Below are 10,713 nucleotides of genomic sequence, written 5' to 3' on the forward strand. Positions count from 1 at the left end.
TACAGATTCAGATGGTACACACCAGTCATCCATAAAGCAGTTAGCAGAGATTTTAGAAATTTTATTTATTTATTTATTTATTTATATTTATTTATTTATTTTTAATAAATTTATTTATGTAATAAATTTATTTTTGGCTGTGTTGGGTGTTCGTTGCTGCACATGGGCTTTCTCTAGCTGTGGCGAGCGGGGGCTACTCTTTGTTGTGGTGCGTGGGCTTCTCATCGCCAGTGGCTTCTCTTGTTGCAGAGCATGGGCTCTAGGCATGCGGGCTTCAGTAGTTGTGGCACATGGGCTCAGTAGTTGTGGCTCGTGGGCTCTAGAGCGCAGGCTCAGTGGTTGTGGTGCATGGGCTTAGTTGCTCCCCGGCATGTGGGACCTTCCCGGACCAGGGCTCGAACCCATGTCCCCTGCATTGGCAGGCAGATTCTCAACCACTGCGCCACCAAGGAAGCCCAGAAATTTTATTTAAAATGCCACTTTTGTTAAATTTCAAAGAGTCAGGTAGTTTCAGGCCCCAAAGGGGCAAAAGGTGTATTTATCTAGTATTTGTATTGCTGTTTGAATACATATATATATATATATATATATATATTTAAGAATTAATGACCTTTTCTGTGCTCTAATGCTCCCATTATCTGGGGATGTGATATGATTTGCAGATGTATCTGCTGGGGAGGCAGGGATAGGCAGAGATGGTGTCTCACCTATGAGTCCTCTGGGCCTAGTCTTCAGCTCTGCTCCTCAGCTTCAGTTCCAAATATAGGAGATGTGAATCCCTGGACTCATCCTCAGACTTACTATGGTCTCTAAAATTGTCTATGAGCAGAGGCGCTCTGCTCCCTAAGGAGTCATTAAAACCATCTACTCTGAGCCAACTAATCCAAACCCAAGTCTAGTTTCAGGAAAACAACTTTCACATCAAAGGCATGTAATTGGGGACTTCCTGGGCAGTCCAGTGGTCAGGACTCTGTGCTTTCACTGCCAAGGGCCTGGGTTTGATCCCTGGTCAGGGAACTAAGATCCCTCAAGCTGTGCAATGCTCCCCCCCCCGACCCCAGCAAAAAAAGCCAAAACAAAACAAAAACAAAAACAAAAAAACAAAAACGGCAAGTAATTGTTCTAATGAGTTTGAAAATATATTTGCTTATGATTGCAATAAGATAAGTCAGCCTTGGTTCAGATCAGAGCCAGTGTGTTAGTAGGACTAAATAATAATGATAATAAAAAATAAGAGGAGCAGGTAGAAGTAGCAGTAGTAAATTAATTCTGGTTTTGTGATTAGGGGTGAAAATTCTGGAGGCACAGCACTCAGGATTGGAATCCAAGCTCATCCACTTACTAATCATGTGACTGTAGGCAAGTTACTTAACCTTCCTGTGCTTCTGTTTCCTCAGTTGTCAAGTGGGGATAATAGCAATACTTTTCAGTGGGTGTTGAAAGGATAAAACTAATTAAAACATTAAAATTTCTTTCTTGTGTTACTGTTACTGTTTTCATGATGTTAATGGTATCTGATATTTACTGAGTACTTGCCACATGCTAGACACTATTCTAAGCCTTTTATACATATTGTCTCATTTAATCTCCAACAGTTCTGTTATCTTCAGTGCATAGATGAGGAACATGAGTGCTTCAAGTTAAGTAACTTGGCCAAGATCACAAAGCTAGTAAATGGCAGAGGTGGGGTTTGAAACAAGCAAACAAGCCGAGAGTTTAGATCTTTCTCCTTAACGCTATTCTGCCTTCTGTCAATTATAAGGTGCTGTTAAAATGATGTCGTCTGCATTATATTCATTTATATTGCCATATTTAATCATATAAATACCTGATTCCGTATGTAATGGTGTTATTTCAATGAATGCCATCTAAATAACAAATCTTATCCACATTGATTTTATTCTAGTGAGCAATGTTGTTGCTATTCTCATGCATTTCTAACTTATAAAAAACATTGCTAATAGTGTATGCATATGAACCAGTGAGAGTCTTCAATTGCAAGCAACATAAATAGACTCCGGATATTTTCAGCAGACCAAGAGCCACCAGGAAGACTGTAGAGTCAGGTTGAAAGCTATGCCCCAAACCCCTGCAAGGAACTGGGCAAGTGAGGACCCCACTGAAGTGGCTGCTCAACACTAGGAGCTGCAGCATGTATTATAAGTGCAACCACTGCAGCTCGCTGGGCACTAAGGACACTAACATCAGTGCTGCTGCCCCAGAAACTGGATCTTGCTGCCTCAGCAATACTTCCAGGGTCTTAACGCTACAACTTTCATGGATGTATTTATCTCTTATTTCCCTGAGGAAAGAAATGTTCCTTTGATTTACCATATTGGCTGGGAGGAGTAGATTTCAGGAGCCTCCACTTGGACCTTCCAGTGAAAGAGCCTTTTTCCATGGATCAGAAAACTAAATGGGGTGAGGGGGAGATTCTGGAAGTTGTTGCCCAGATGTATTTCATTTATAAATCAGGGTGCTATTGGGCCCACATTGAGGTGAAATTAGGTCAACATTCCACTTTTAGCATGAATCCTTTAAGCACCCTCTCTGATTGATGAACTGCAGTGCAGTCCCTGATGGACTGAAATATTAGTGTAGTTCAGAGCCTGTATGTAATAACCCCTGAAAGGTCTGGGTATTTCACTTTTCTCATGAAAAATTACCTTTAAATGGCCTTAAATCTACTTTGGAGTAGATGAGGAATGAGAGTCACAGAATAGATAATGTGATATTATTGCAAATTTTTTTCTTAAGGGTACTCAGCCTCTTCCTAACTCAAGGGACTCTGGGTCTCTGAATTGATTCTACTCTGGGAATTACATGAGTAACTCTCACTACATTTCACGGTATTTCAAATCAGGCCCCTGTTCTCTGACCCTAGAGTGTTTGGGGTCATACATATCAAGTATAGAAGCTTACTGGGCTGTCTATCCATGGTTTTAAGAATGCCATGCTTAATTAGCTACCCCTAAAGATCCCAGATGTTTTGGATACCATATTATAAATGATTGCCCTATCAAACTTGGCATGGTGCTATGAACACATACATATATATGGTTGCTGCCACTTCAGGGTTTTGGTATTATTATTGAAATTTGATCTCATTTCAGATTTGGTATCTCCCACCCATATCTCTGGGCTACAGACAATATCTGTTTCAGTTCTTCTTAAAAATAATTATGCTCCTTCACCAATGAATTTCTCAGTGCCATGGAGTAGAAGATGCTTCTGAGCTCTCCTTGGAAGGTGCATACATCGGCAATGGACTGCACATGATAAACTCGTGTCACCATTCCACATCTGTCCAAACATTCGATTACTTCTGAATATACCAAGGAATTTTGTCAGGCTTCTAAATTCACTTTACACAGGGAATCCTTCATTTTAGGTTTTAGTTAACCAACTAAACAAGCAATTAGAACCATGTCCATATGTTCTAGCTAACGTATGATATCTAGAATGTCTGGTGGTTGCAACTACGGTTGACCCTTGAAAAACCCAGGTTTGAGTTGTGGGAGTTCACTTATGTGCAGATTTTTTTCAGTTGTAAATATTACAGTACCAAATGATTTATGGTGGGTTGAATCCACAGATATGGAACTGCAGAATCAAGGAATCCAACCGCATATAGGGAGTGCCAACTATAACTTAAAAGTGGATTTTCTACTGTATGGAGGATCAGCACCTCCAAGCCCTACTTTGTTTAAGGGTCAACTATACATCATAAATTCAAATGATCTAATAGAATATTCTTCTCTCCTTAGTTTAGTACCTTCATACCATTCCTATACACAGGTATGAAATAAATTGGGAAAATACTAAAATTCTTTGATATACAAATCTTATATTCTCAGCTTTGACTAAATGTCTCCTGGAGTATGCTGGGAGCTTTAAAAAAAACCTAAGGGTAAGGCATGAGGAGTATTGATTTATCTTTTAAGGTAATTTTCTCAGGTGAAGTCGTTAAAGGGTCCTCAAACAAGGTAGGAACAGCTTCATCATACAGGCAAAGAGGAGCTTCTTTGGCTGGCACACTCTCCAGGAGAGTTTGAGGTTCAGGGTAATGTGAGTCATACAAATTTTCCAGTATATCCTCATTTCCATTATTTTCTGATCAATGTTTAAATTCCACATGATAGACCTATGGAGCCTCTGAACTCAAGTGATACAATATATCAACTGACAGAATCAATGTTTGCCCTAGGAATTATGGCTTAGTCATCGATAGTCCTTGGTTTCACTCCATTACTTAGGCAAAGAATTTACAAATATGAATCTGTAATTCTCTTTGAGGTTTCTAGAATGGTTAGAAGAGATAATCCAACACCACAGTAAATGAATTTCTAAAGCTCTTCATTCTGATCTAGAGCATTATGTCATCAAAAGACTTGCCTTCGGTGGGCACTTTATTTTAGGGGATCACAGGTGATATTTAGTTAACGATTTTAAACCATGTGCCATGAGAATCCCAAGTCTCTTCTTTTCATATTAGTTTGATATTTACTGCCTTTAGTCACAATCAACCCATACACACACACACATACACACACGCGTGCGTGTACACGCAAGCACTTATTTTTCCCAGAAAGATTTCTATTTTGGATTGAAATTACGCCTGCTACACTGTATCTTTGTTTCTTCTTGCATGCCCCAATACAATTAGAATTAGAAATCCATCAAAAGTTTTCATTAAAAATTCTAATATACACACAAAAATAAGTTTGTAGATATTCTTTTTTTTTAAAAAGTATTTATTTATGGCTGTGTTGGGTCTTCGTTTCTGTGCGAGGGCTTTCTCTAGTTGCGGCAAGCAGGGGCCACTCTTCATCGCGGTGCGCGGGCCCCTCACTATCGCAGCCTCTTGTTGCGGAGCACAGGCTCCAGACGCGCAGGCTAAGTAATTGTGGCTGCCGGGCCCAGCTGCTCTGTGGCACGTGGGATCCTCCCAGACCAGGGCTCGAACCCGTGTCCCCTGCATTGGCAGGCAGACTCTCAACCACTGCGCCACCAGGGAAGCCCTGTAGATATTCTTAAGATGACACATATTTATATGAGCATGTATACCTATAATTTTCTCTGTTCTGATGGATTTTCAGTGGAATTTTCACAAACAAGTAATGTACTCAAGGACCTACAGCCCCAAAGACCCTGAATCTCATAAATACAGCCTTGCTTTACAATGACAATTCTTTGACATTTGTCCTTATCGTTGACGTATAAACATCTGCAGGGAATAATTTTCCTTTTCTATTGATACAAGAATGTTTGTTTTTCATTTCTGTATTAGAATGTAAGGTTTGGGTATTTCAAAGAAATAATCATTTGTTGAGCATCCACTTATTTCTATGAAGAGTACTTTATATTATCATGTACGTCATCTTATTCAACACACGAATCCTGTGAGGTTTTTTTTTTTTTAATTTATTTATTCACTTATTTATTTATTTTTGGCTGTGTTGGGTCTTCGTTTCTGTGCGAGGGCTTTCCCTAGCTGCGGCAAGCGGGGGCCACTCTTCATCGCGGTGCACGGGCCTCTCACTATCGCGGCCTCTCTTGTTGCGGAGCACAGGCTCCAGACGCGTAGGCTCAGTAGTTGTGGCTCACGGGCCCAGTTGCTCCGCGGCATGTGGGATCTTCCCAGACCAGGGCTCGAACCCGTGTCCCCTGCATTGGCAGGCAGACTCTCAACCACTGCGCCACAAGGGAAGCCCCCGTGTGAGGTATTTTTTAAAAAAACAAATAAATAATGAGGGGTTGAAGAATTTATATAAATCATCTAAGATTCCATAGATAATCAGTGGCAAAGCTAGAATCTGATTCCAGGCCTATATGGCTGCAAAAGCTCATGGCATTACCCTTTGCTTCCATGCCATTATTGGCACTCAGAACAGGCTCTGAATTTCCCTGTCATTCTTCCTCCACAATTTTGGGAGTAGCCTTCATTCTCCTTTTTGTTCATTCAGCTGTTAACCACAACATAACAATACATATTCAATATTTTTGGGTATTATCTTCTTTACTCTGTCTTTGAACATTATCTCCATTCAGCTGGAGCTAAGAATGGTTATTTTCAAGTCTCCTTATTTTCTCTTGAATCAAGAAGTCCTGATTCCATCTCTCTTTAACTCCCGAAGCCTTTTTCCTGTGTTCTTTGGCACTCACAATTATCAACAAAATCTCATGTCCTCAGAATCTCTTTAGAACATTCCATTATCTTCACTGTCCTTTTCAATGGATACTTTGCTACCCCGAGGACATTTTTTCCCTACAGTCTTCTCAATTGATGTATGTATTTTCTCTTACTCTTCATAGCCCTTGGCCTGGTAGATAGTATTCCTTCTCCCCCATTGCCACTTGTAGACATTTTCTCTCACCTACCTGCAAACACTTATAGTTGAGTTTACATCATCAGACTCCACTAACCAATCCTCCTTATCTTCCTCCACCTTTTGCAATCACCCACTACTGGCATTATATCTCCTTATCCTTGGAAATTTTTGGCTTTGGCTTGCTCTTTCTCTCTTAATGGTATTCCTGTCACAATTCCTGATGGACGGGAATTGGGTTTTAATATCTCCACGTAGAAGATCCTTTGAACATCACAGCCTCTTAGTTTCTTGATCTCTCCTCCAAACACCTTCTTTTCCCTCCTACCATATCCAGTCACTCTCATCATCAGAGTTTAGACTTTTAAATATTGTCATTTGCCAACAACTGTAGCTTTTAATCTCATTTTAAGCATCCCAAATTGTAACCATCACCACCTCCTATCGTTCTAGCTCATTCTCCCTAGTAGAATAATTAAAGCAAATCTTCAGTTCCCTGGGGGCCTGGCACCGTTTTGCAGGCTTTACTAATTTCATGTACTCACTTCACCTTTGCTCAGCTTAAATGTAATGGTTATTTCACTCTCTACCTTGCACCTACCCTCAAATGCCATACCTATCCCCTTTGTTGCTCTGCAGAAAGAAAATCCTAGTTAAATTTGATTCCTTATCTACTAAGGACCCATAATGGTTCAGCTGAAAACAGGGGCACACCAATTTTCTGGGTCAGGGCACTGAAGGAGGCCCTTTATCATCTGCCTCACAGAGTTGTCATTACCGTGTAGCCATTTATATATATGAATTACTAGATAGCAAAATCATCCTTTTAAGAGTAAAGATATTACTTATATATTAATGGAATTGAAAACTTTTTGAACACATAAATGAACCAAATATACGTTCCGATATTCTATATTCTTTTTACAAATTACAGAAAACATTTGTGTTATATAAATATGGTAATGAATTGGCTCCAGGAGTGAGCTTTGATCTCAGCTCAGTTGTCAGAAAGCCATTTAACCTAAAATTAGTTACCTAACTTCTTTAGATCTCAGTTTATAACTTTGTAAAATGAGAGAGAGGGAATGGATGGAGTGGCTTTTTGAAGCCTGGCATTCTGTGACTATATGAGAAAGCTCTCATGCTTTTCTTCCTTTTTAATGATTTTTCTCAAACAAGTTGATATGGGAAAGAGCTTTCCAGAAGCTGACCTAAAGGTGTGATTTTTCTCAGAAGACAGGGGCTATTCACAGGGGCTGGGTACCTGTGGGAAGTAGGAGGCTGGAACCTTTTGCTAATAGCCCAGCTCCAGTTTATGCAAAGTCTCAGGCACCTCTGGAGTCTTTCAGGAGTAACCTGATCAATGTGTTTGGTTTCCTTTCCCGGGTTGGCTCACTATTATGAATCAGATAGCTTGATCCTAAGATGATGCCATCTCCTTTTCCAAACTGCAGTCTCTCCAGGTTAACTTGTTCATGATTTGAGCACCTTTTTCTACACTCTGCCTCTGTTCAAACTTCCTGGATATTGGTTCATCTTTCCTCTAACTGTGATACCTGTTTAAATTCAGGATTCATATGACTGCTCAGTCTCTTTCATACAAGAAATGATACCTCAGATATCATTTTAAACAGTTGTTCTATTCCATGGGAGCTGGCCCATTCTGACATTTCTTCTCCCTTTCATCATGTCTTTGGCTTAGAAGATACAGTTACTGGGTCCTCATACCATCTAGTGGCTGTCTCTAGGATGTGCTCATGTGAGTCTATTCCTCACGGACCACCTAAACTAATTATATAAGGCAAATGTGACTTGAATGTGTTAAGTTGAAAAAAAAAAAGATTTTTTCTGAGTATTCCTGGCCTTCTATCAATGCACATTTATATTTTCAAGTCTTATGCAAGGTATTGTGTGTGAAAATATTTTCCCCAAATATTTACATGTGAGTGTGTATGTTAGGATTTTGTTATTATATAGCTATTGTAAAAATAAGTATGCAGATTATAGTGTTTTCTTCTATTCTGATATCCACTTGTTTTTCTTTCAGTGGGTATCATTCTCAGTATAGATAGGGACTGGAAACTACACAACTGTAACAGAGTTCATTATTTTGGGGTTAGCAGAGGATACTACAGTTTGTGCCATTTTATTTATTGTGTTTCTAGGGATCCACGTGGTCACCTTAATGGGCAATGTCAGCATAATCACGTTAATCAGAAGCAGCCCTCAGCTTCATACCCCAAAGTGCCTTTTCCTCTGCCATTTGGCCTTTGTAGACATTGGGTACTCCTCATCAGTCATACCTGTCATGCTCGTGGGCTTCCTCAAGGAAGGAACCTTTATCCGTGTTTCTGGTTGTGCCGCTCAGCTCTGTTCTGCGGTCACATTTGGGACGGCTGAGTGCTTCTTGCTGGCTGCCATGGCCTATGACTGCCATGTGGCCATCTGCTTGCCCCTGCTCTGCTCCACCCACATGTCCCCCAGAGTCTGCATTCTCGTAGTGGGGGCTTCCTATTAAGGTGGGTGTGTGAATGCTTGGACATTTACTGGCTGTTTGTTAAGCCTGTCCCTCTGTGGACCAAATAAAGTCAATCACTTTTTCTGTGATGATTCGCCACTTCTGAAGCTTTCTTGTTCTCATGATTTTACTTCTGAAATAATTCCAGCCATTCTTCTGGCTCCATCACTGTAGTTACTGTGTTTATCATCGCTTTCTCTTACATCATCCTTTTCTCAATCCCGAAAATGTGCTCTACTGAGGGATGGCATAAAGCCTTCTCCACTTGCACCTCCCACCTCACAGCAGTCACTCTGTTTTATGGGACCATTACCTTCATTTATGTGATGCCCAAGTCCAGCTACTCAAATGAACGAAACAAAGTGATATCTGTGATCCCCTGTTGAACCCCCTCATCTACAGTTTCAGGAACAAGGAGGTTAAAGAGGCCATGAGAAAATGAATGGCTAGAACACATTGGTAGTCCTACTAAAGTAATCTGATTTTTAATAATAAGCACTGTGTAATGAAGACTTCTCCTGCAGATGAATAAATAATGTACTAAGTAAATTTCAGTGTATATTCATAGTATTCTAGACTCACAAATTTCATTTCTTGTTATTCTCAAGAAAATTTTCAGTGTAAAAAAATAAATATGCATTCACCAAGATAGGAACATTAGCAAAAAAATATTTTATTCTCACTTTACTCACCATTTCTTGCATCTACAAGTACAAATCTTTTCAAATAAGTTCTATGCTCTTTGAATGCAGTCTTCAGAAATAACTGCTGGAAGCACCTGAAACTCCTTGAGTGGGAAATAAAGAGTAGTGTTGCCATCCATGATCTTGTCATTTGACAGAGATGGTGTCCATGATGTACAGATAATCTAAGGATTGAAATCAGTGATGCTGGTAGTTGTAAAGCTTCTGCTGCTTTGTGGTCTGAGGCTGAGCAACAGGATTCCTCCCACAATACCTCTGCAGGTGAGCCTCAGCAAGCCAAATCAGAGGATATCTGAAAGCTCCATTTATCTTAGCTCTTCCCTTTCAGGGATCTATTCTACAAAATACGTTCAAGAGTTTCCAGAAGAAAGACTATTGGGGGCTAATTGGCATGACCTGGCTCCTTTCTAGATCAAAAAAGTAAGGTTCCTTCTTTAAAGGTTATTTCAATCTTATCAAATATGCACTACATACTTCTGTAATGTGCGTTAAACCATTTCTTTCCCTCCTGGTCCTATTGCCTCTGATACTGAAATTCTCAGATTTCTTGAACATAATTTCACTGGAACTTCTGTGTTAGCCCTGAAACTCTTGAAACCAGATGGTTTCACTTATAGAATTTAAAATTATTTGTATTCTTATAGACCCCTTTGTGTTTTTTCTCCCAGTTGTTTTATTCTGTGTGGATAATTTTTAATAAAAACAGATAATATTTTTAAGGATCTCGTTTTTCCTTTAATAAATGTAAATACCAGATTAATCTTAATATAATTATATCATGTGATCTTTCTATTTAGTCATCAGCAATGATTCTACTGTCCACAATATTAAGTCCAGAGTGAGGTTAACTTCATGGCAGTGTGAGACATCTCTCCTTTCTGTTCCCCCTTTTAAACAACTAATTAGGCATCCATACATGAACAAAAGTGCCTCAGTGGGAATTGTAGGATCCAGACCATACACTAAGGGATCCATGAGGAGTCTTGCCCACCTGTGCATCTAGTAATAGGCAGAAAGACCTTAGTATGGGCCTCAAAAGCATCAGGAATCAGTGAACCTGCCCCACTTCCTCTCAGCCTTGGCCAAGGAAAACCTGGAGAGTGCGTACTTGGGCAGAAACCTATGGATCAGAGAGACTTTGTAGAAATTCAACCTTCCAGAG

At 39.9% G+C, this 10,713-nt stretch overlaps 1 protein-coding gene across 1 annotated transcript; it reads left to right on the top strand.

The window, feature by feature from the left end:
* The first annotated feature begins 7,513 nt into the window (after nucleotides 1-7,513).
* On the top strand, nucleotides 7,514-9,289 carry LOC103007037 (olfactory receptor 5P3). The gene is given in 4 exon segments (XM_028164153.2): nucleotides 7,514-7,546; nucleotides 8,398-8,995; nucleotides 8,998-9,219; nucleotides 9,222-9,289. Coding segments are annotated over 4 exon segments (921 nt in total).
* The last annotated feature ends 1,424 nt before the right edge of the window (nucleotides 9,290-10,713 follow it).

This window comes from Balaenoptera acutorostrata, chromosome 9 (genome assembly GCF_949987535.1).
Source record: "Balaenoptera acutorostrata chromosome 9, mBalAcu1.1, whole genome shotgun sequence".
Lineage (NCBI taxonomy): Eukaryota > Metazoa > Chordata > Mammalia > Artiodactyla > Balaenopteridae > Balaenoptera > Balaenoptera acutorostrata.